The 25,757-nt window shown below is 51.9% G+C and overlaps 1 protein-coding gene and 1 pseudogene across 6 annotated transcripts in view; one reads left to right on the plus strand and one right to left on the minus strand.

Annotated features, from left to right (window-relative positions):
• Nucleotides 1–25,757, plus strand: part of MTSS1 (MTSS I-BAR domain containing 1) — a 158,653-nt gene that overhangs the window by 100,989 nt on the left and 31,907 nt on the right. For all 6 annotated transcript variants that reach the window (XM_066265684.1, XM_066265689.1, XM_066265686.1 and 3 more), the window contains one exon: nt 24,714–24,798. In XM_066265684.1, the coding sequence (XP_066121781.1) occupies nt 24,714–24,798 (85 nt within the window). The remainder of the gene's footprint in view (nt 1–24,713; nt 24,799–25,757) is intronic.
• LOC136332544 (U2 spliceosomal RNA) lies at nt 23,422–23,563 on the minus strand (annotated as a pseudogene).

Genomic DNA, 25,757 nt, shown 5'->3' on the forward strand with positions numbered 1-25,757 from the left:
GTCTAGGAGAGGTCAGCCCTCTGCCTCTGTGTGGTCAGAAAGACAATGGCACAGTGCTGGGACGCCTCTGGCTTCCTGCCCCCCTGGGCAGGGAGTTCCAGCTCCAGATTTAGGGCCACCCTCCCCTAAACTCCTCTTCTTCCTCCTCCTTCAGTCCCGAGACCACGCCTGCGCTCTGGAGGCCTGGTCATAAACAGGGCTTCAAACTCACCGAAGGCCATTAAATATTTAATTGAATTATTTCACCGTGGGGATATTGTGACTCATGTTGAAAACTAATCACCTGCCTATTTATCTGGCCCTTAAGAAATAGGTCCTTGGTTAAACATTTAAAGGTCAGAGTCCTGGTGGTTACAGTGGCAACACTGTTCTCCCTCCCGTGGGTAGGGGTGGGGAGTAGGAAGAGAGGGTTCGTTGGGAGGAATATAGTTTGTTACAAGTGTCCTTTATGGGTAAAGGGATTCCAGATTAGGAGGAGGTATACTCTTATTTATTTATTTATTTTTTTGACCTTCCCTGTCTTGATCCTCCAGAGGGATGCTGGGAAGGGCTGGAATGTGGGCGAGGATGGGCTTTGAACTAGACAGCCATGCTCGACAGGAGAAACTGTATTCTCCGTCTGATCACTCAAGATAGAATTTCATTTGTATGATCACAGCTAGGCAAGGCAATGAAATTCCATTGCTCTGCCTGTTAAGTTTTTATGCAGGAAGAAGAAAAGATGCTTAAAAATTCTCACAATTTCCCCCCCTCCTTTAGTGTGTTGTTGCTATAAGCATGAGGTCACTATTCTTGAGCCTGTAGTCTTGTCCTCCCACCGTGGTCAAACCCTTGCTTTGTGACTCTGGTAATAAGATTGGTTGACCCGGTTTTTTAGGTGAGTTCTAAAGAGCACATCGTCTTGTTCCATCAGATGGGAGTTTCCAAAGGAAGAAGCAGAGGCCTGCACAGGAAAGGCATACGGCAGACATTGGGTTTGTGTCGGTAAAAGATCAATTATGAAATATTTTGGGGGTCCGTTGTGTTGTCAAGACTTTGCCAGCTACCCTCGGGAGTTAGAGTCAGCCCAGTGCCCCCTGCGAAGGCCTTGTCTAGAAGAGAGGAGCAAAAGCTACCACACTCCGTTTCCCCAAGGACAGAAATGCCAACTTTGGGTGTGAAGCCCCAACTCCCCAGTTTCTTTGCCTGTGTTGGAGACGATGATGGAACGTGGAAGCTGTGGAAAGAACAGCTCCTGCTGGGATCTGTGCACTCTTCTTCTCCGGCAGAAAGACGGGCGTGCAGCCCCTGGCTCTCGAGGGAGCGCCGTCTGGCCGGATAACGCAGTGCCGGTGGTGTGTCTGACTCGGCGCAGAGCGGACACATGTTTCCTGCATTATGCGGAAGTCGGGCCATGTGACCGAGGGTCCCTTCCAGTTGCATGAGTCTTGAGTTCTCTGTGATCCTGGTCTATTTAGCCAGCTAGAGATTTCGAAATCTTTTTTTATTCACGGGTTTGGAAAGATAAATTGTTCTGCGGGACTGCGTACGCGTTCCCATTGGCGTTAATGACACTGCCCCCACGCCCACCGCCTCGCCATCTCGTTCCTCCTTTTAGCTTTCCATGCCTCAGCAGATTTTTTTGATGGCTGCCATGCCAGACACTGCGCGAAGGCAGACAGGAGCCCCTCCTGCAGGAAGCTTTAGCCTGAGGGAAGAGACAGACAGTAAGGAAACAATGGCAGTATGGTGTGACCACCCAGACATGCCGGGGGCTCAGGGTTTGGCTCAGCGGAGAGGAGGCTCCTTGGAGGCGGAGCTCTGGGAGTGCTGCTCAGCCTGGGCGACACCCCGGCAGGGTCACCAGGGTGCACAGCAGCCAGCAGGAAGGGCAATGTCCCGAGGGAGGGAACAGCGTGTACGGGGACGAGTGGAAGGGAGGACAGAGCGTTGGGGAGCTGCCGGGACGCCCGTCATCTGGAGCACATGTGTGGGCAGCTGGTGTCAATTTGGCTTTCCACGAAGAGTCTCAGGTGCCAGTTTAGACAAACACTCGCAGCTCTGCCTTTTTGTCTGTTAACTTGAATAGATGTCAGCTGTAGGGAGATTCAGGTGAAACCCTCTTCCCGTGAATGCTAATTATCTCCCGTTCACTGTGTACAAGAAAATCTGGGGTAAACAAACTCAGCAAACATCTGTCCAAATCATTTGGAGTGAAGCACTTCCTCGTTACACTTTCCAGCCATCAAATGAAAGGAATCTGTTACCATCAAATGATTTGTGCTAAAGTCATTGTTGAGTCTGAAACTGTTGCAATCTGCTCCCTCTTCTTGGTTCCTGAGACTTCTATTTCAGTGGATTAGTTGATGCCTGTCCTGTAGGTCGTGTCACCCCCCCCCCCCACCCCCCGTTGTCTGGGAAAGGCTCCTCTTGCCCCGTCCATGCTGGCGGTGCTGTGGACGAGAGGGCGCCGGTGTGATGAGCAGCTGCTGGGTCAGGGCCACTGCAGAGCCCTCTTGGGGGGGCATGTGCAGGACACCCCGTACTTGGTGTCTTGTTGGAATGGAAGCAGTGCCCAAGGGCTCCTGCTCCTCGTTGCCATCCTTCACCCTGGTCACAATGCGTAAAAAGTGAGTGTGGTTTTAGGGGCAGAGTCAACACGTCGGCCTCGCTGGCTGTCCAAGCAGTTAGTTTTGTCAGTGGTGGATCAGAGATGAAAAAAATGGGCACACAGACTCTGCCCTGTTGACATCATCTTTGGAAACCTGTCTTGAGATCATGTGGAATGATGCAGCGTCTGCCTCCTGTGGGCACGAACGAAGCCCAGGAATCTTGTGAAGCAGAGGACTGTGCTCTGGGCACTGTCCACTCATTTGCTTGTGGGAAAAGGGGTACAGGGAGGGTGGTGACCAGGCCTCGTCAACATCCCCTGACACCTGGGCAGCAGCCTGAGGATTTAGGTTAGAGAAGCAGTGAGGTCTGGGGGAAGGTGTGTGGGCATTGAAGACACAAAGCCCAGTCTAAAGCCCTGCTCCCTTGCAGGTTAGCTGTGTGACGTAGGGCAGGTTACTCACCCTCTCTGTTCACAGGCAGCTTGAGAATATTGTTATAGAAAGTGTTGAGGTAGTACTCTGGAAGGAGTCCGTTATGAGGCTGAGAAAACACGCCCAGCCCACCAGAAAACCTCCCTTCCAAAAAGAGTTGGGGCGGGATGGGGGCTACAGCGCCAGGCCAGCTCCTGGAATTACTACAGTTTCACGGCCTCATTTTCCTCATCCAGGATGGGAGTATTATTATGCACAGCCTAGAGCTGTCAGAAGTATTAGAAACCAAGTATATGCTCTGCCGAGGACTAGGACAAGGTTGCTGCCCCAAGTAAGTGTAAAATGCCGAGGGGAGTTTCATCGACTGACTGCTTTGGATCTCTGATGTCCCTAAAATTAGGGGACGCGCTCTGATCCTGAGTGCCATGGTCAGGTGGGTGAGCTCTGGGGTGGTGCTCAGGGGTCTGGAGTGCATGCAGGACAGGCTGTGCAGAGCCCCTGTACTCCCCACCTGCCCCGGCCAGAGCTGGACCTCTTTTCTTGGGGAAACATCTCAGATCAAAATAGGGTTTTGCTCCCTGAAAAAAATAACTCTTTAGAAAACCTCTGATTTAGGGAGGTCCCTTCTGAAGTACCAGATGATTTTTTCAAAGACCTTCCCAGCTGTCCTGGCTCTCTTATTCATAAGGAGTAGGAGAATTGAATTTCAGGTCTTTCATAATTGATTGGTCTGGAAAATTAAGGCACTGGAGTTGATGGCCTTTGGGCCTGAACTCTGCTCCTGACCTGCATGGGGCTCATGGGGACCCTGCTGCCCTTGCTGAGTACTTGTTCTGGAAACGGAAGAGAGAGGCATGGAGCCCCCCTGGCTTGTGGAGGCGGTGGCTGGTTTTTTGATGCCTCTGGGCTGCCTGGTGCCCACGGTACCACCTCTTACAACAAGGAGGAAGCCGTGGCTGGATGACAGAGATGCCCGGCCTCCCTGGAGGTAGTCTTGCCACCAGTGTCCTGGGAGTGGGCCCTGGGAAGAACATTAGGCATGGAGTTCGAGGCTGACCCACTCCGCGTGCTGGAGGGAGACAGCGGCCATGCTCTCTGGGATGAGAGCATTTCCAGCTGTGGGTTCCCTGCTTACATAATCCTGATTGAAAAAACATTTGGATTTGTCGCGGGCCAGAGGGCAGATGAAACGTCGGTCCTTAGGTGCGCATTGCTGCTCCTTTAATCTGATTGCTTATTAATCAATCCCTGTTTTTCCGAAGGAGCTCAAAATGGGACATGAAAAAGCAATCAAGATTTCCACAGTTAAGTGCCGGTTGCTCACCGGGTGGGTGAAGCCGGGCTCTGTTCTCTCGCTGATACTATCAGTCTGGGATCAGCGTTGTAGCTGCAGAAATCACTTCAGGCTCAGGAAGGGAATGTGTTAGAGGATTTCAGGGTGGTGGGCACACAGGATCCATTCCGCCCCCTTCTTCCTTTTATGTCCCCCTCTTCTGCCACCTCTGTGCCCTGCAGGGCTTCCATTTGCTTATGAATCCAGCTCCCTAGTGAGACCAGGGACTTGGGCTGCAGGGCTGGTCTCACTGGTCGTGTCTCCCACAACCAGCCTGGCCCGTGGGACCAGGGGAGACAGGGTGTGAACCCAGGTCTGATGGTGATGCTCGTGCCTTTTAAACGACTCTATTCTTCAGGGGCACTGGCCACAGACTGGGCTTCCCTACTGTAGCTCAGGTAAGAAGCAGGACCATTTATTAGCTCAGCACAGGCGAGAGACCTGGGGTGTGTGTGTATCAGCAACAGCCCGGGGGTGAGTGGGTTCCAGATGTTGGAGGCAGGCATGGAAACAGGCCGTTCCTGCAGCGGAACTTCATTCTCGCCTCTCCCACCTGCCAGTGCCGCCGTAGGCCTGTTCGGTGAGAAACGGTTCCCTCTGGCAAAGAGCTTCCGGTGCATTGGAATGACCGCTGTGCTTTCTGAAAAAAAGGAATACCCGCAGCTGGGGACTGGCCATTTCATCTGGGACCCCTGCCACTCATCCCCATCTTTTGATTTATTTTATTTATTACCATCTGGACCGTGTTCAAGTGTACAGTTCATCCTGCTAAGTTTATTTACATTGTTGTGCAACAGATCTCCAGAACACTGTCTTCTTGCAAAACTGAAACTGTTCCCATCCAGCAACTCCCTGCCCCCCCCATCTGCAAGCCCCTGGTAACTACCATTTGACTTCCTTCTCTGAGTTCCACTTATTAGATACCTCACAGAAGTGGAACCATACAGCGTTTATCTGTTTGTGTCTGGCTTAATTTTGTTTGACATAAGGTCTCCAGGGTTCATCCATGTTGTGAGATGTGACAGGATTTACTTCATTTTTTAAGGTTCAGTTATATTCCGTTGTGCGTATATGCCGCATTTTGTTGATCCATTCGTCCATCTGCGCCTGGAGGCAGGACCTCCTCCATCCCAGCTGCCTTTTGGCCATGCCCCGTCTTATAAACCTTTGGTGGCTCCCTGTTTGCCTCAGGCTGACGTTTCCCCTTCCTTCCACGCTTGAGACCTTGTTGCTGAGGTCTCTAACTGCCTCTGTCTCCAGCCTCGTCCTCTGACTTCTGCCCCAAGTCCACAATGATTGAGCCACTTTGGAGTCCCGGAGGCCCCCAGGCGTGCTCTGTCCCCTCCAGCTGCCAGGCCTCTGCACATGCTCTTCCCCGTCTGGAGTACTCTCTCTTCCCCACCTTCTGGACCCTCCAGTGCACTGGCTTAGCCTGCCGGGGCCTCCTCCATCCCAGCTCAGACGGGCTCACCTCAACTTCCCCAAACCTCTGGAACCTTATCACATCACATCACCCATTCCTAGTTACCTGTCATTTATACCATGGGCCTGTGAGCTTCTTTATAGAGCAAGGACTGTTTATTGACCAATCCTGGCGTCTGTACACACATGAAGAATGGTGTCCTTTCAAATCCAGGAGGCCCTTCCTTTTCTCTTTCTGCCCTTTTCTCTCTGCCACTAGATCCATGACCCTACTGAGATGGGCTGTCGGGTTCACTAGTACAGGGTTCAAGGTGTAGAGTGGGTCAAGTTGGTGGGCTGGCTGAGAACCTAATTACTAAACTATTATTCATGACAGTGTTTCTTTGGGGAAGAGGGGGGCAGGGAAACCCTGTCCATTCCCGAAACAGCTGAAGTGTGATCAGCGTTCTGGGATGAACACCTCTTTGGTAAGTTGACGTCTGCTGGCGACTCTGCCATCGGGCGTTGGAAATGATTTTCTGCCCCCACAATGAGGACAAACCATAGTGAGGGGTCCCCTCCGCATCAGGAACAGAAATCCACCCCCCACCACACCCAGAAAGAAGAGAAAATGGTGTGGCACTCTCGTTCTCAGGGGAGTCAGACCACCTGAGAATTTCATGTTGGGTTTTTTAAATAAACGCGGTGGGCCATCGGTATTGGCCCCTGGGCTCCATTTAAACGAGGTTTCAGTAGCAGATAATCACCCTCCTCCCTCCTCCAGCTGTCTGGGGTCAGAGCTGTTCCTCTTCTGAGAGTGAATTAGTCTATTTTAAAGTTTGCCAACAGACAGAATGAAAGGAAGGGCGGGGGGTAGGGGGGCAGCGGAGCTGTGACTCAGACTCCACTGGACTCTCCTGCTGGATTGGATGGGGCAGAAACCAGGCTCTGGGATGCCCGTGACTCGCTGCCCGAGAGAGTGGTGCCCCCTGGAATTGCGCAGCGCACAACCCCTGCGGCTGTACACAGCAGCCCCAGGGCGCGCGGGGGGCTCTGTGGCTGTCTTGGAAGGCGCTGACCCCTCCTCCTCATAGATCGTGCCACCTGTGTATGCTGCAGGTGAGGTATTAGAAAACTCAGATGCAGTTGGGAATGAGGGAGGATGTACATCCTAAACCAGATGTCGTCGAGAGTCTCGGGTGAAGCCGTGCCCACAGAGGGGCAGGGAAGAGGCCTGGAATCAGACGGCTGTTGGTTTGCGTGTTGAGAGAAGGGCAGTAGCAAGTGTCTGTTGAGTACTGACTCAGCCTGCACAGGGCCTCACCGTCAGCGTCCCATGTGGGTTGTTTCCCTTAATCCCCGACAGCTCTGTGGAGCAGGTACTGTCAGACGAGGGCACTCGGGTCCAGAGTGGATGCTGCCCTAGGTTACACCATCGGTTGGGAGAGCTGGCTAGTGACAATGGATGTCCCACCAGGACCCTGGGAAGCGGTGTAGCCGGTCACCCTGCACTGGCCGAGAGGTGGTAGCCAGGGCCCTGGGGGCGGATTTGTAACCGGCATAGCCTGTTACGGCGCATTTCGAGTGCTCAGAAATCGGGGCAGCCTTTGGGGCTGGAGGGGCGCCCCCAAATGCTCCCTTCCCGGGCAGCACCCAGCCCTGCTTTCCGAGGAAGGAGACGAGGACCACTGCTCAGCGGGTTTGTCTGCTTCTCTGGCGCCATGTTTGTGGCTGGGTGGTGGCTGTCACGGGTTTACTCACTGTACTCGATGGATCTCTCAGTCTTTTTTGAGTTTAAAAATAATTAAGAAAATTGGGTTTACAGTTCCAACAGTTATTAATCTGCTTTGAGCGTTTGCTTATCTGTGGGCTGAATATAATTCAGTGTTAATCTAGTGCCTAGAATTGCCGGGCAATCTGTCTCTGCCTGTGGGTTCACTTGTGTCTGTCTGTCTCTCATACAGATACACACACACTCTCTTCTTTCTCTCTCTCTCTCTCTCTCTCTCTCTGTCTGTCTGTCTCTCTCTCGCTGTCTCTCTCTCTCTTTAAACTGGAAGCCATTCACATGTTATTGCTTTTCCTGTTTTCTTGCTTGAGACCAGATGATCCCTGATGTCAACATTTCTACCTGAAAGGTCAGTTTCAGTTTCAGCTTTGTAATAACTGGGTAATTGTCTCCTAAAATAAACCAGCATCTCAAGGGCTGGGAGATTGCCTTCTCAACTGTTAGGATGCAGAGCCTGTTTCCCCTAGTGGCCACCGCCTGTGCCCTTTTCCTGTGGCCACGTGCAGCCATCTGGAAACTCAACTAACAGTCCCACCGTGGGGGAGGGTGGCTTCTCTTTCTGGAAGGGGACTGTGCCCACTCCTGCCAGCCACCCCCGCCCCCTTTGTCCTCTGCCCCCTGGTCAGCCACTCTGAGTTCCTGTCTTTCCTGGGTTGTCACCACTGGTTTGGAGTGATGATATAATGTCACCTCTCTAGGGATGGTCACCAAATCAACACTGGTTCTTGCAGGAGCTAATTCCTGCCTCAAATCTGGTATGTTTGCTGATTAAAGTACTATTAGGATGGTTTGTGGGCTCCTCTGCAAATGAGTGCTGGGTCCCTGATGGGGAACAATGTGGAAATTCCAGGGACCTGCCTCGTGGTGTTTGAGGGAGACACCTGCTCATTGGAACCATCTTCATATCAAATCTGTCCCCATGAAAAGAAACCCGCTTAGATGTCAGAGACCGACGAGGACACTGCAGGGCGTGCAGACCCTTTCATCTTTGCAGATTTCTTTTGAGATGGGAGGAATTACAAGGCACTGAGTAAAGTGGAGCCTTAAAAACATTTTCTTAACATTTTTCTGACTCTTACATGAAATGAGCCTTTAAGCTTGCTTCAGCATGGCTGACCCAGGGTGACTCTTGGAAGACACAGGTGGTGTCCAAAGGCCCTCTGGGCAGTGAGACGAGGGACACGGTGGATTGAACAGAGCTGAGGGTTCAGGGCCAACTGCCCTGGGCAGGACGGAAGTTAGCGCCCGGGAGAGCGTCCCAGGCACCTCGCCATCCTGGGCTGGCGTCAGGAACAGGTGGGGGGCGTCTAATCGGGGAGGGGGCCGTGCCACTCCTCACAGCAGCACACGCGGATGACACGCGGCTTCCCTTCCTCAAGGCTTGCACCCACTCCCGTGACACTGAAGACCTGCCCAGCAGTGCCCCCAGCGCCCCCCTCCTCCCGGTCCTGGTCTAGACAGATGTGTTCCCCTGGGGAGTTACCTGAGAATCCACAGGATTCAACTCCAAGTCGTTGGATGACCAGGACCCTGGGAGAAGCCGTCCCGGCTGTGGCTCTGCAGAGGTGACCGCAGAGGTGACCGCAGAGGCAGGTCCTGGAGTGCCTCTCTCGTGTGGTTTTGTGTGTACGTGTTTGTACATGTGTGCATTGTTGATACAGCATGTGGACCCAAGGCATGTGGTGATGTTTCTGCCATTTGCAGCCTCCCAAGGGGCCCACCAACCACCACCAGGGGCCTTGGTGCCATTCTTGCTTAGAGCAACAGGGAAGTAGCGACCATCGTGAATTTCCCAGTGGCCTTGGATGGCTGGCATTAGAAACCATCTCTGTCCTGAAGATGTCCGCCATGGCTGTTCTTGTTTTGTGCCGTCTTGGTGAGCTTATGGTACGCACTGACAAAGAGGCCAGAACGCTTTACCCAGACCTTCTGATCGGGGCGGGAAAGGTCCCTCAGATAAGAACTCCCGCCTTCCCTCAACCTGTGCTCACTTCGCTCCAAGGATTACACAGGAAAGCTCCGGCCCTCTCCCTCCGAGCACAGAGCAGAGTGAGTGGTCTAGCCCTGCAGATGTTTCATCTGAATCCGGGCGACCGTTTGGCAGGGGTGAGAAAGAACAGATTCCGGTGACATTCTAAACCTACGTAGGTTACTTCTAAGGGTCTCTCGTTCAGCTTGTAGATCCTGTAACTCGTAGATGGTAAAGGTTCTTTAGAAAAAGTGGCTTTAAGAAATCCCAGGGCTTACCGTTGAGAATACCATTTGGTAGGTCCCTCGTCCTTCCTAGCTCAGCCGGATGACTGTTGTCATGGCAACCGAGCTGCGCCTGCAGAGGCTTTTCTAATAGCATATAAGGGGATCTGATGCTTCCTGAGATCGTTAGTAATTATCTCCTAGAAAAAAAATATGTTCTGAATATGGTGAACGTTTTAATGGGCCGTGTTCCATCCTTACGGGACTTTTAAGGTCCATGTCAGCCTCATGTCTTAAAATAAAAAGAGAGTTCTTTGTTTTCCCTTCGCTCTCTTTCCTTCTGAGCACGTTCACACGTGGAAGAAGAATTGCTATCCTAGTGTTAGCAGGGGCTTGCACACAGTAGGTGCTCGGAGATGTACTTTGATTTGGAAGGCTGACAGAATCCCCCAGCATTGACTGAAATATTCTCTGTTAGGTTAGCATTTAGGAAAGTTCTTCCCCTTCATGACCCCGGACCTCAAACCGGGCAGGCCTCCCAGAGCTCACAGTTCCAGGGCCCCTTTTGTTTTCACGCCACGGAGCAGAGTGGGTCCACGGGTGAGTCTAGTACTGACAGAAACCTCTCACCGCCCTCCTCGGGGGGCTCAGATTTAACCCAGCGGCTAAAACGTGAGGGGTATCTGCTGTTCAGAATGGGAGATTGCTTGATCTTTTTACTTTTTTCTTTCTTTTTTTTTGGTTTCCATTATCTGCAAGTACTATATCAAGTGAGCTCTTTATCCCATGTCAGACATCCGGGAATTCAGGGATGACGCGGACGTGGTCCCGGTCTGATGAAGGGCCCCAGACCCAGCAGGTAGTACACCCAGGGCGAGGTTGCAAATACGGCGAACGCACGCGTGTGCATCAGAAAAGTGGTGGTGACAGTCTAGACCCCTTCATCTCTCCTTGCCTCCCTTCCTCCATCGTCTCATCTTCAACTGCAAGTGCCGAGACCTCTGCTGCCGCTCCTCTGAGAGGCAGACGGGAAAGCCTACCCCAGGCCCACCTTTTCATACTCGGTGACACTGAAGGCTTCTTAAATGTCCCTGGCATGGGAGAAGCAGAGGCCAGTGCGAACCGGGGACCACCTTTGTCTCGCGCTTAGCTTGTGTGGAGCCCTTTGCCCCCCAGACGTTGTCCGATGCCCTCAGCCTTTCTCTTTCCTGTAGACCCAGAGCCGTAGCTGCACTCGTTGACTCATTGGCAGGAGACGTCTGGTGAGGGGTGGGGAAGCTTCACCAGCAGGGGTCCGTCCTGGCAGCGGTGTTTTTTGGGGGTCCAACCCAGTGAACAGTCACATTGCCCCGCGACTCCTCAACGTCCAGTACATCTGGTCCTGAAATCCGGGGTCTCTGTGTGGTGGTGGAGTTCTCAGAAAACCGGGGAAAGGCGTGTTGGTCGTTTAAACACTCAAGCCCCTTCGACTCGGAGCCTGGCCGGTGGTCTCGCAGCCAGTCGGCATCACCTGGGCGCCTGTTAGAAATGCAGGGTCTCAGGCCCACTCTAGACCTTGTGAATCAGAGTCTGGGTTTTTTAGCAGGGTCCCCTGAGGTTTGTGGCTCTGGTTGTTTTGAGACACTGGGGCAGCAACTACGAGGCAGGCACCCCTCCAGGCCTCCTGGGTTCGCGGCACACACTGCCCGCTGACCGGGGCACGCGCTGTTCTACCAAGTCCAGATCCGGCCCCAGAATTCTCAGCAGTGTTCCAAGCACCAGGCAGAATTCGCCCAGGAGATAAACCCCGTTTGCCAGCCCTGCTTCAGTCTGTGAAGAACTTATCTAAACAAACAGACAAACAAACAAACAAGGAAACAGTCTATTGCCCCGACCTTGAGGGTTGAGAATGATGCCCCTAGTCATTTTCCAGGGCAGGAAGGACACGAGGATCCCTGAGTGAACAACTGTCGACAGCCAGAACCTACACAGCACAGCGGCAGAAAGTCAGACCCAGCTGGTCCCCCGCAGTTGGGCAATGAACTTGACCGAGCGGGGGAAGCTGCTGTTACCCTGGCTCCTTAGAACACAGGGCCAGCCCCTTTGCCTCCATGGCCTTCTAGCAACTTCCTCTTGGGTGTATTTGATGACTGAGCAACAGTTAGGTTTCAACCACTTATGAGTGGTTATTTCCCTTTGGAAAAAAAGTGCTTGCAACCTGTTAGGGGACCGTGGTAACTAGAGCTGGTGTAGAGCAGAGAAGTAAAGGGAGCCAGAGGGGGGACCAGAGTGGCTCTGATCATTGTGTAAAAAGTCCGCTTCACATCAGGTGGCCGGCTCTTGGGGGCATCGAACGGGTCTGTTTACTTTAAATTGGAAGGATCATCAGGCTGCTAGAATCGTGTCCCGTTTCAGTAGAAATTGGGCAGGACCAGGATTTGTTGAAGCAGCTTCAGTCCACCGCGCATGGCTGGTCTTTTTCAACCTCTGTGCACCTACCTCACGCTTTGAGAACATCTTACTTACAGAGCAAATTACAGGTTTGAGTAACATCGCAGTCCTTCCTCCCTCCACCTTTTCTTTAGAGAAATATAGTAACTGTTCACCTGGGATCATGTTCATGCATGATTCAATACAATTCCAGCACAGAGCAAAGGACTATGGGTGGTTGAGTTACCCTGAGCAGTGAAGAGACTTGCAGAAGTCCTGAGAATGGTTTTGAGATCTGCATTATTACAGCTTGACCCTAAGACTCACCTGGGGAACCACTAAACTGAAGGCTGTGTACGCCCTTGCTCTAACACAGGGGAGGTGGAGGACGGGGCTGCCCTGGCCGGTAGGGTCCCGAGGACACTTGGGGTGTGCCCTGGTGCTGCTTTCCTGCCTGCCTGAGCCTCGGTTAGAATCCTTTCCCTGGTTGTAAGAGTCAGCTACCTTCTAGCCTGCTGTTTCAGGGTTAGAGTTTCAGTTACTCTGAGATCAGAAGGCATCCAGACATTCATTCATTCAGAAACCATTTGGTGAACGTACAACAGCTTGAGATAGGAATTGAAAGAAAAGAATAATATTATAGATAAGTTCATTGACGTCATCTTAGACGAATTTGGCTAGAAAAGTAGCTACAAAATGGAACTCTGTGAGTCCACTCCCAAGCGCCACTGATGGAGTCTTGGGGACTGTGCCACTTTTCCTTTGGGATCTTAAATCTTAGCTCCTCTTGATTCATTCCTCAGTGGGGTGTGCAGTAGGGACGGGGGGGGGGGGAAGGGGAGGGGGGAGAGGTGCGAAGAGAATTGGGAAGGGCGAGAGTTACAAGCCTAGAAGTTTGGCATAGCTGCCACTTCCCACTTATTCAGGTTTGCTGAGCACCTACTATGTTCAAAGATGTGCCCACGTCTCAGAGTGTGCTGTTTTATGAAACGTCAGTGTTTCTAGAGCCGAAAGAGATCGTAGATTTGGCTACGCAGGGATGGCCACTCCCAGTAAACTGTACAACAGTGGCTGCCCCCGGAGATATGTCAGTAGCTAAAAAGGTGATTTGGGTCAAGATTCTCCTAGCAAGTAGAGAGAGGTCCCCTGCATGCAAACAGCACCCCATGCCAAGGGAAGGTGGCGGGAGGTGATGTGTGCTGAGGTGGTCCACGTCCCCCCTTGCCCCAGGGCATTGCATGCAGACCAGCCAGCCCGTTCACCGTTGCGGCAAAGAAGTGGCGACCGTGTGGTTTGAGTCTGGCTGATAAAAGAGAGAGATGCTTGGATGGAAGGGTTTTTATTTTCCTTCAGTTATAGGAGGGGGGTGCATCAGAAGAAAGCTGAACTCAGCCCACCGAATATTTTGGTACATACTTGGCAGCAGTGAGATGTGCTGAAGAATGATTAAAAAGTTTTAACTGTGAACTCAGCCCTGGGTACAAATGCTGAGTCCCTACTGTGCGACCTTGGACAGGTTACTTACCTTCTCTAAGCCCACTTGTCCTCATCTGTAAAATGAGGATAATAGTACCGGAACTAGAACGGTTCCTATATAAAGGATGTAATATGATTCTAAAAATCTGAATACAATGTGCTTGCAAGTGGCAGTTGGATGGCAAGCACTCCGCAAATGGTAGCGATTCTTAGTGATTTGGAAAGCAGCAAGGTAGCTTCCTGACAGATAATGGGCGTAGTCCAAGGGTAGACAGGAGCCCCTTAAAGGGACAGAGTAGGTCTTAGGCCAGTAACACCTGAAGGTGACCTGGTCTGGGTACCTGAGGTCTTTTTTTTTCTTCCCAGAGACAGACTCAGAGAGAGGGATAGACAGGAACAGAGAGAGATGAGAAGCATCAATCATCAGCCTTTCGTTGCGACACCTTAGTTGTTCATTGATTGCTTTCTCATATGTGCCTTGACTGTGGGGCTATAGCAGACTGAGTGACCCCTTGCTCGAGCCAGCGACCTTGGGTCCAAGCTGGTGAGCTTTGCTCAAACCAGATGAGCCCGCGCTCAAGCTGGCAACCTCGGGGACTTGAACCTGGGTCCTCTGCATCCCTGTCCAATGGTCTATCCACTGCACCACCGCCTGGTCAGGCTGGGTACCTGAAGTTTTAAGGATAAACTGTCACAAAAAGGTCTGGTCACCAGCAGAGGCAGAGCCAGAGGGCTCGCTCTCTGGGGTCACATCTCTTTTGAGGAGCTGGGTGCACCTGGCGCCTACTCTCGTCCCTAAAACACAAAATTCCCTGTTTTCCTTCCATATTCATCAGCCACCTTCTGACTTATCTGACCTTTCCTGAGGGCTTCCCAGGAGATTATGCCCACATCTGGGACTGTTGAGTAGTGTTTTGTCTGCCTGACCGGACCATTCTGTTCCGTTGTCTCCACTAGAAGATGTTTTGCACATCAGCCCACATCTGCTTTGCTGGTGCGGGTTGGCAGCCCCAAGCTGTCGCGCCAGCCTGGCTCCGGTGGGAGCATCTTTCTGTGCCGAGCGGCCGAGGCAGACTCAGGCGGTGGGAGGTCACGGTGGCAGATGTCGGGGAGCCAGCGGCATTCGTGGGTGACCTCGCCACCATACTTTTCAGCCAGGCCTTGTTTCATTGGAAACAAAGGCAGGGAAGGATGCTGTGAGAACATGCTCGCTCCTGCTACGGTCTTCCCAGATTGCGCACGTGTCCCTGATGTTGTGTTTCCGTATTACCCTTCTCGCCTTGCTTGGAGTAGCGCTCTGTGTGGCTGCCAGGCCCGTGCACGCCAGACTCTCCTGCTTGCCTGTCTGAAGCCGCCAGATGGTAGTAGAACTGTGTGTGTGTGTGTGTGTGTGTGTGTGTTTTGTTTTTTAGGTTTCCTCTGTTTTTGGGGTTTTTTCCCTTGAAAAGTCATGAAGTGGGAGAGGCTGGGACGTGTGAGACTGGCCGAGAGACCGTCACCTGGTCACAGTTTGCATTATCCTCCCACCTGCGTGTGGGCACAGGGGTGTCTTCCCAAAACCGTGTGGCTGACCTTCTCTAGTGTTTGCTGAGCGCGCAGTATTAGCTGTGCCCGTAAACACCAGCTGGACCGCCCGGCACGTCTCAGCCGCTTACAGTAGCTGATAACACGGTTTTGCGAACAGGAAGCTCCACGCGCCTTCCTCTTCCTGCGACGCTGGAGCGGGATCTGGGGACTGGGGCTGCCGTTGTAGCAAAAGGGAAGGGACGCTTCCTTTGCTGGAGGCGTCAGGTTTTATTTTTGAAGACGGTTTAAGTTGCTTCACCCTGGTCCTAGGAAACCCCTTGAGGACAAAGGGACCCGTTTCTCCCACTTCTTAATATATTACTCAGGTTCCTCATCCGTCAGTTTCCTTGACATGACATTGTGTCTTTGTGGCAAGAATATTTAGGTGATCTAACTAGCACATACACCGATGCTCCGATCGTGGGAAGCCATTTTCAAGGCCAACGTAAGGTCCCTGGATGCCATTCCAGGGTTGAAGTGTGGCCTGCGTCTCCATTGAGTGGAGCAAGGGGGTGTGGCCTGCGTAAACAGTAGATGATCTCTGTATGGTAACTTACAATGCCAGGAACTCCTCCTCTCTCTCTCCCTTTCTTCCTCCCCGTCTCCTCCTTCCTCTTTCCCCCTATCCCTCTCTCCCATTTCAGCCTCTCCCTGTAGTTTAAACAAATGTAGGGCACTCTGTGATGCTACCTTCTCCCCTTTGCCCATCTCTCGATGCCCAAGGATAAAAATGAAATGCTGATGAAGCCAGAAGACATGTGGGTTGTTAATTTGAAATTCTTAATATACCGAGTGCCTTCTTCAACCCTTAATGAAAACGGCAGCACCCCTGACGGGAACCGGCTACCTCACAAGTGCGGCGAGGACCGGGGACGCGCCTCCCCGAGTGGGCGAAGTGGCGGCAAGCGCAGGACTCCTGAGAGGTCCTTGAGAGCTGCTCTGCTGAGCAGAAGCTACACTGTGATTCCGAGCAGCAGGGACCTGCTGGCCGGCTGCCTTAGGAGTTTTTTCTGAGGCTCCTTCCAGTGATAAGGTTCACCCTGAAAGTCCATGGCTCCAAGTTCAGCTGAGACGCATGTCCCGTGAGGGCAGGGGCTGTCTCCTCCATTCATCGCACAGTAATTCAAGTGCAGTAGCATTTTTTTTTCCATGTTTGTTGAAGTCGGAGTGCTTGTCCCGTCTCTTCTTCAGCATCTCAACTGCCATGAGACCGTTTCTCTTAAAGGAGGAAGGAGGGCACTTAACCCAGCCTGGAAGGTCACCTGCAGGTGCACGTTCTGGAGCCTCAAGTGGGCGCGCTCACCTCCCCCTGAGGTCCAGCCGGTGTTCCTGCCTGGCGTGCCCAAGTGGTCCTCACTGACCCGTTCTTTTGTGGGTCTGACTGTAGTGGTCCACCTAGTGGCCACTTGGACCTGGCCCCTTAGACCGAATACTTGAGGGCATCGTAGTTAGCTGAAGCTTTTTGAGGTTTAAGAGCTGAGCTCCCTCCCTCCTCCTTTAGAACTCAGGCTGACATGCAGGTGGCATTTTGGGGCACATTCCCTCTCCCTTTGAAAGACTGGGTTCTGATGCTCCAAGTTGTAAAACGAAAGCACCCCGAAATACGCCGGCGAGATCACGGAAGTAGGACGCCAGCTCCCTCATCAGGCGTGACGCCGGCGTGTGCACGGCCGTGTGGCTGTGTGATCGTGTGGCCATGTGGCCGTGTGGCGCGCCGGCTGCAGGCCCCGCCAGGTGGCAGGTGGCCCGGTCAGAGCGGCAGCTGACGCACGCTGAGGCAATTTCTGCGACGCGATGCCCGGGCCATCCTCCAGCCGGCTGTCGAGGTGACAACACCTGACATTTCAAGATTGCTGGGCTCTTGGAGAGCAGGGGCTCGAGAGGAAGGAGAGACACTTTCCTTGCAGGGAGCCTGCTGCGGTCCGTGGCAGAAGCAGCCCCAAGTGGTCCACGGTACCCAGCGCCAGATTCCACTGGACCTCTCCTTTCCGGTCTTTGCTGGAAGGAGGCTGGCGGCAGATGTGTGCTGAGCTTTGTGATATGAAAATAGACCACAGAGAGATCTAGAACTGTGGGGACAGCCCCCAAGGCCGGTTAGGCAGCTGCCTGCCTGAGATGAAGGCAGGGCATCAGGGGGTCGAGGTCACTGCAGCAGCTTGACCGTGAACCTCTTCCTGCTACAGCTTTGAGTTCCATCAGGTGACCACCCTGTTGATATGTCACCGATGTGCCAGCACGTGCTTCCCGGGCGGGCCCTCCCCTCTGGACCCAACTTCTCAGTCTTTGTTTTTCTGAGATGTTTGGAGGAAGGAACAAGAGAAGCCATTGGACGGTTGATTTTCCTTCCCTGTACTCAGGAGCCAGCTCCTCAGAGAAGGGATATCAGCTGTGGGACAAGTGAGGGCTGTTCCATGGTGGCCAGTGCCTCGATGTGGAGAGATGCTCCGGTCCGGCCCAAGTTAATTACCCCAGCCTCGGCCTTCCTGTCGGGCTTGGCTGAGCATTGCTGCATCAGAGCCCTACTCAATTGGCCCATTTTTATAACCAGTGCTCCTTGTTTTCTAAAACACACCAAGCCCTGCTCTCGGTGAGCTCGTGGCCCGGGGGCCTCTCTCTGCGTGTCCACACACTTCTTGCCGCTGAGCCGCAGGCTTGACCTCGAGTCCTTCGTGTGTGCTCCACACCTGTTTACCCCCAGCTCCATGGCCCATCCTAACATCATTCCACGGTAAGGTATGTCAGCCTCTGGAATATGAGTGTGAAAAGTCAAGATTGATTTGTTCTACAAAATAAGTAGAATGTTTAGAAAGACAAGATAGAAGCAACTTGCTTTTTAAAAAAAAAATGCCATCAAATTAAGCATGGATGAGGCGATCGTAAAAATTTGGGGATGATAAATAAAAAAAGAAGTCTGGTATGTTCAGATTGCTTTGCATGAAGCTCAAACTGGAAATCATTTTGGATGATACATTTCGAGTGTCATGTATGCAACACAGATGGATAAAAACACCAGTGGACATACCCACTTTTTAAGAGTACAGCTTGAATATTTGGGTCTAATTAGAACCTTCCTCAGGTCACACGGATGCAAGTAGGGGGCTGAGCTTGGACTCCACGTTGTCTGACTACAGAGCCGGCCTCGCCCCTCTGACTCCACTGCTTCCCTTCCTGCTCTCCACGTTCATTCGCTCATTCGGGAGATGACCAGGAGCTCTGGCAAGACTCCAGACCCGCCACGGCGAGAGGGTGCTGCTGCTGGAAGCTCTGGCTTGTCGGCTGCTTGGGTCTCTGTGTCCCCCAAGTGTACATGAAGGGAGAGAGAGGGTGTGATACAGCTGCTAGGGAGCCACCTACCTGGACTCGTGGAGGCCAGTGGGGAAGGGAGGTTGTCACTTATCTCAGCAGTTAAGATTTGGTGCGGATAAAACATAACATTTGGGGGGAAAATTACTGATAAAAATGTATCATGTGAGGACCCTATCTCACACGGGTGTCCCTCTTAGGTCCTTTAAACGTATAACTGAGTTGGTGCAGTAAACGATTTTATGCATCCGCACGCAGCCAGGAGAGAACCCGCTGGGGTTCGGTTTGCCTGGATCTTGGTTAGTGTTCGTGTCACAGGTCTTCAGAGGCACTTTGGGGCCGACAGCATCACTGGCCGGTGTCCAGAGAGAAGTCACAAGCTGTTTGTTGTGTAGTCCGAGGTCGTTTTCTTAACCCTCTGCCCCTTGTCCCTCCAAGTTCGTATTTGCCTCACAAAGGAGTTCTTTCTCACTCTGCCTACCCAGACGGCCTTCTGTGCCCCAAATCCTACCGCACGAGGGCTTCTCGGGCGCCCTTTCCCTCTCGCTTGGATGTTTTGGGCTTGAACATAAGCTGCTGTTGGTTGTACTAATGTGTCCCCACGGCTGCAGGGAGGGACTTAGTGCCTGTTGACTTTGTGGGGAATGTCACTTGTGTGTTTTGAAATTAATGTTTCTTTAATGGCGAGTGGAATATTTCCCTCATTAGGTGAACAGGAGTTGCCTCTTACCCCCGGTGCTTATGAAGCTGGGGATGGGCGTTGAGCTTAATAGCTTTTCCTAGCTGCTGTGACGTGTGTGTGTGTGTGGGGGGGGGGGGCTGCTGCTCTCATAGCTGAGTGTGTCAGGTGTGGCTTCCCAAGGCTCAGCTCCAGAATCGGCGACCCCTTCTTATGCAACAAGGACACATGTCCCCACAGGCCACTGGTTCTCAAAAAGGGCGATTCTGCACCTAGGGGACCTCTGACCATGTCTGGAGACATCCCTGGGCGTCATGACTTGGGGTGTGCCGCTGGCACCCAGAGGACAGGGCCAGGAGCTCCAAAACACCCTCCCGTGCACAGGAGCCTCCCTGTGACACAGAGTGATCTGGTCTAGAGGCCTGCAGTGCCGAGGTCGAGAGACTCCGCTGTGGGTGAGGCGCCCCATCCCTTTGGACCCGTCTCCTACAGCGGTTGCAGGGAGCGTGCTCCTGGCCAGCGGGCCCGGCTGACTCCTAATTAGCCTTCCGACAATATTAGTCCTCAGAGGGGCCGCCCAGAGGCACAGGGACTTACTGTGGCCCGGCACTTCAGCCCAGGCGTTTCTCAAAGCTCACTTCCTCCAGCCCTCCCCCCCGCTGCTGCAGAAGCCAGCCTGACAGACCGCCTTTTCAGTCCTCGCTGGCCACCTGCGCACCGTGGACCCCGCCGGGGCCTGTCCACTAGCCCCTGCCATGTGGGGAAGTGGAAGCCGCCTGCAGATGAGGTGGCCAGGGCCAGGAGGGATGGGGCAACGCCACCTGCCGGAGGCCCCCGTCGCGCTTCCCTCTGCAAAGCCACGGCGGCAGTCTGGAGGGTAGAATCGTGCCAGACTTTTGGGTTGAAGGGTTGGTGGCCCCACTCTCCCTATCCGTACCCCTCGTTTGCCCCCAGACATGTATTACACAGTTAAATTTTGTTTGCGACTTTAATGTGCCTCTTTGTCCTTGGTTGGGAACATCTCCTGCTTACCATAGAGGGAAAGAACCATTCGATTTTCTTTCTTTTTAAAAAAAATCAGGGCTTAGCTCTATTACTTACACACCCTTTGGCCCTCAGCAAGCTTTTTCATTTATAAAGTAGGGACAATAACACCTACCTCGTAGAGTTGCTGTAAAGATTGTGGTTTCTGTATCATTTTATAGGTATCCCCCCAGCCCAGCTATGAGCCTCTCAGGGTCCAGGACCTGGTCCTCATCCTCTTTGGAATCACTTTAATCCTTGCTGGCCCAGACTAACAATCTGAGGATGATGGATGGATACTGGAGATTCGACCACAGAGGTGCCCCTCTGCACCCTCTAAACTAGCAACATATTCTCCTCCTTGGTAGATAGAATAATGGTCCCCAAAGGTCCTCATCCCCAGATCTGTGAATATGGTACCTCACATAGCAAAAGAACTTGGTCAATGTGATTCAGCTTTGGATCTTGAGTTGGGGAAATTATCCTGGTGGGTCCCTTACAATCATAGGGCTCTCAGAAGGAGGAAGGAGGATCAAAGTCAGAGAGAGAACAAGTGAGGACAGGTACAGAGTTGAGAGAACAGGAAAGATGCTGCACCCCTGGCTTTGACGACGGAGGAAGGGGCCACGAGCCAAGGTATGTGGGCAGCCCATAGAAGCTGCAAAAAGGCAGGGAATAGAATTCTCTCCTCCTGGATCTTCTAGGAGGAACAGAGCCTTCTCAACATCTTGATTTTAGCTTGGTGAAACTGATTTTGGATTTCCGACTTCCAAAACTATAAAATGATAAATGTGTGCTTCTTTAAGCCACTGGGCTGGTGGTAACTTATTACAGCAGCAACAGGAAGTGAATACACCATTGTTTCTCTAGGCTGACCTTGAATCGATAAAGACCTTTTCTAATATAATAAGAATCTCATATTTATTTTTATTTTGAATCTTCGATAGTGTGCACATAGAAGATACACAACTATTTATGGGTTAAAAGATGAACACAGTCCCTGGTCCCACCTCAAGGTACAGCCAGCCTGGTGCTTTGCACTTAAAATGATAAAGGGTGGTTTCCTCATTCAGCACTGGTGCTGGGTGCAGGGCGTATGAAACAAGTAAAATCTTGTCCTCACTCTCAGGGCGCTGAGTGTATCTCAACCAGCCCTTTGATTTCCATAAACATTCTCACTGTCAAACCGGAGCTCTTCCAGATGTCTGCTCTGCCTTTGTAGCTAAAGCCAGGTTCCTCCGAAGTTTTTTCAAACCTGCTGATTTATTTCTTTAAGTCTTAGCAAGGGTCGGTGAGAACATAAGGCGTCGTTAAGCACGCCCACCGAGAGAACTATTTTCAGGGTGCTCCGGATGCCCAGGTCAGCAGTCATGCTCAGGGAGGGGTCCCGGGGCCCATGAGGATGTCATCTGCCTGTCGCTTGTGCTTGCGCCCAGCTGGACGGAGGCACGGCTGTTGGGAAGTTTTCTTTGTGGTTCCCTGTTTCCTCCTTGCTCAGGGTTTCCTGAGCCGCAGAGGCACGGTGGTGGAGCACACGCAGCATGTTTAGAAACTGCGTGCTGTCATGCCCTCACTCAGCTGTTCCTGGGAAGCCATGGGCTTGGCTGGGGGTGACGAATACTGGGTGGGCCATCCACGGGAAAAATACCTGGGAAGGTAACAGAAATAATGGAGCAGAGAAATGAGATGAGGGCCTGAGTGTCGAGGTGATCTATTCCAACCGCAGAATTCTCTTCAGCAGAAACCAAAGCGTGGGTGACCAGTGAAGCAACTGTTTGTCACTTAGCTGTCCGTTGTAACTTAGCAAGGACTGGAGCTCAAGACCCCGGTACCAGTTGAACAAGGCTAGGCTCAAGAACCAGAAATTGAGAGCTGGGCTGTAAAGCCCCAACGCCCCTAGCAATGTGTAGATACTTAAGTTTAGGGGCGTGTCCTAGGCTCTTGGCTCCGCCCCTTCTGGCTCCCTTTGTCAATGAGGGATGCAGCGGCTGAATGGTTAAATGCACAAACTCTGGACGTCCAGCCTGGGTTGGAATCCCACTTAGCGCAGCGTGATCTCGGACAGATTACATAAGGCACATTTCCCGTCTGTAAAATGGGAATGATGGTAACACCCACACAACTGGGAGAGTTACAAGGATCAAACCAGTTCACGGGTGCAGGGCCCCACATGCCCTCAGCTCTGCACTTCCGACTCACCTTCCCGTGACCTGAAGCGTCGCTCTGCAGCGTGTAGGTGGCTGCATGCCGTCCCGTCCGTCCCGTGGCGGTGTGGTATGGTTTATTTAACCCGCTCCCTCTCATGGGATTTTGCTTCCACTCTTTACTGGTTATAAACACCGTTTCAATGACTAGTCTTATAGGTAAGGATTGGCTTTCATCCTTAATTATCTCCTCGGGTTCATTTTCTCAGAGTATAGACTCATAGACTCGCTGGGCCAAGGAGGAGAGGTGTTGTTAGGGCTTTCCTTGACGGATGCTACCAGGTTTTCCTCCAGAAAAGTACCGGTTTACCAGCAGTGAATGAGCGTGCCAATTTCCTTGCATGGCCAGGTTATTAACTTTTAATCAAATGAAGGCCCAGGAAAAATAGGAGATATTTCCCAGGGGATAAAGTGTTCCTCATCCTTGCTCGTAAGCAATAAAAGCTTAAGAGAAACTCAAGGGAGCCTGGAAGGCAGGCTGCGCGTGTGAAAACAGCGCCCTCTGCTGGTTTTTCCCCCGGTGGAGAGGTGTGAGCTACAGTAGATGAGGACACTGAAGTGGTTGACTACAGCTTCTTCCAAACCTGCTGCTTTGTTGTGTAAGTTTTAGCAAGGGTCAGGGAGAACAGAAGGCATCCTACCACAATGCACAGGACTGCTCCCAACAAAGAATCATCCAGCCCCTACGTCAGGGGTCGGGAACCTTTTTGGCAGAGAGAGCCATGAATGCCACATATTTTAAAATGTAATTCTGTGAGAGCCATACAACGACCTGTAGACATTACGCATTATCCAATAAAAATTTGGTGTTGTACCGGAGGACAGCTGTGATTGTCTCCAGCCACCCGCAACCATGAACATGAGCGGCAGGAAATGAATGGATTGTAATACATGAGAATGTTTTATATTTTTAACATTATTATTTATTTTTATTAAAGATTTGTCTGCGAGCCAGATGCAGCCATCAAAAGAGCCACATCTGGCTCGCGAGCCATAAGTTCCCGACCCCTGCCCTACGTCAACGATGTTAAAGTTGAAAAACTCTGTTCTAGAGAATTGCTTAGAAGATTTCTTTTTCCAGATTAAGATAAAATATAGAAGTGGTAGCATATAATACCACTATTATTACTACACTTGATCTTAGCCAAAAGGCCGAGAAGCGATCTTATTATTACTAATATATATTATATATTATACATTGTATATTATATACACATTACATAATATATATTTTGGTTCTGGAAACCTGTTAGTTGTGCGGAATAAAATGGAAAATAGTTGGAACAGAAAGAGCACATTGACATTTCTAGAAGGCAGAGGGGAGCGTGCCACCCATTATAATGTCATGAGGACCAATGAGGGAGGGAATTTCTTTCTCCTGTTGATTTGACTTGGTTAAACCTTGCCATAACTTCTTGCCTTGAAGGCCTTGCCTGTTAAAAATAGCGTTCTATTTGACATTTCCCCCCTGATTTCACGAGCCCCCGTGTTTTCATAACATCGATAATTAATTGTGCTTTCGAGCGTGGGTGCAGAATTACCATCTGCAGTTATAACTGGCTCCTCCCTAGCCCACACCCCAGTAAATGCTGATTCCAGCACTGTTTCTAAGAGGGGGGAAGGAAGGGAACCTCAGGAGTCATCTTCGGAAAGGGTGTGCCCGGAGGAGAGAGTATGACAAGGATTTCTGGGGAAATCAAACAGTATTGCAGTTTACTTCGACATTTGCTGAGTGTGAAGGCCCCTTGCTTGCACCGTGTTACCCACGTCCGTTAAAAAATACTGACTGATTTCATTTTGTTTTAGCCTCGCTATTCTCTGAAATACTTGCGTGCATCTTGAAACAATTAGTTAGTGCAAATGCCCTTACGAGCTGTTCTCAAGAATGCTGGGGGTGGGGGTTGCCAGAAGAGGAGGGGGGACGGGACTACAGCTTTTCTCTAAACATCTGATACTATTTTGGTCATCTCCCTTGGGAAGTATTTTTCAAACTGTTTGTCATTGATGCATTAGTGGGCTGTAAAATCAATTTCTAGGTCACAGTCAGCATTAAAAAAAAAACCAAAAAACCCAGAATAGAAAATGTTAGAGGGTATTGTATATAGTGAAGGTAACTTTTTGCTTTGGTGATGATACAAAACTATGTCGCTATACATATGTATCTACGCGTGTGAGAGTGTGTGAGAGCCCATGGGCGTGCGTGTGAGGGGTCTGAAAGGCAGTGGCTTGTCTGGAGGCGTTTTCACTCTGTTTCCAGTGTTTCAGTGACTCCGACTGTCACCTGTCCTCAGCTTTGCCTCTGTTGCTCTTTCAGGTGGCACCAGGGAGATTGGCTCCGCCCTGACCCGGATGTGCATGCGGCACAGAAGCATAGAAGCCAAGCTGAGGCAGTTTTCGAGGTAAGGAGCGCCGTTGCCCAGATCCCACGCGCCGGTGCGGAAACGTGGTGGAGCCGGCCATCAGCAGCCCTGGTTTCCCCAGAGCGCTTACACCTCTGCTAGCCGCCTCTCATCACCGGTGGCCCGTCCCTCCGCCTAGTCAGCGAACGTGTATTTGTTGGGCGGTATCTTGCTGTGTGCCACGCACGGGTCTGGGCTCCAGGGACACAGCGGACCACTGGACGGTCTCGGTCCCTGCCCTCGCGGAGCCTGCACCCCACTTTGGGATCGGCCCTGTGAGTCTGTGTGTCCCCCTCACCTCTGTCAGCGTCAGGAGCCCCCTGCAGGAGTCTGATGAAGAGTCAGTGGCCCTGGCGAGGGAGGTATGCACTGCTGTCCTGTCACCAGTGACACCTCCCACCGCTGAGGACCGCAGGCACTCAGAGTGCCCCATGCTGCCAGCCTTCTCTCTGTTTCTCCGGCACCCAGAGTGGGTAGAAATGGCAATGGCTGGCATGTGTCACCAGTGTTTAAATGACAATGGACATTCTTCCAAGCAGATCAGCTTCACTCAGCAGTCTTGCACGGTCCTGCTTGGTGGGTGACACGTTGTGTGAGTGGCAGCTGAGGTGAACGCTCTGGTTCTCTTGATGGGGCCACCACGGTGACAGAACACAGCAGGAAACATCTAGGTCCAAATCCTCGGCTGGCCGCTGGAATCTTGACGGGGATCTCAGCCCTTGTTAAACAGGAAAATCATTTCTGAAGGGTTTTTGTGAAAATTAACGAAATGCCCACACCCTTGCAGCAGAAAGCACACGGTGTCGCAGGTGGTGAAATCGAGTTTCTTTCCCTCCAGCTCACACCTGGACGGTGCTCCCGGTCACACGGGGCCTCCTGTCACACACGTCATCCTGTTTGATTCTCAGGCCACCCCTAAGGCACCTCATTTTGCTTTAGTGATGGGGAGACACCACTTT

Source organism: Saccopteryx bilineata, chromosome 3 (assembly GCF_036850765.1).
Source record: "Saccopteryx bilineata isolate mSacBil1 chromosome 3, mSacBil1_pri_phased_curated, whole genome shotgun sequence".
Taxonomy (NCBI): Eukaryota; Metazoa; Chordata; class Mammalia; order Chiroptera; family Emballonuridae; genus Saccopteryx; species Saccopteryx bilineata.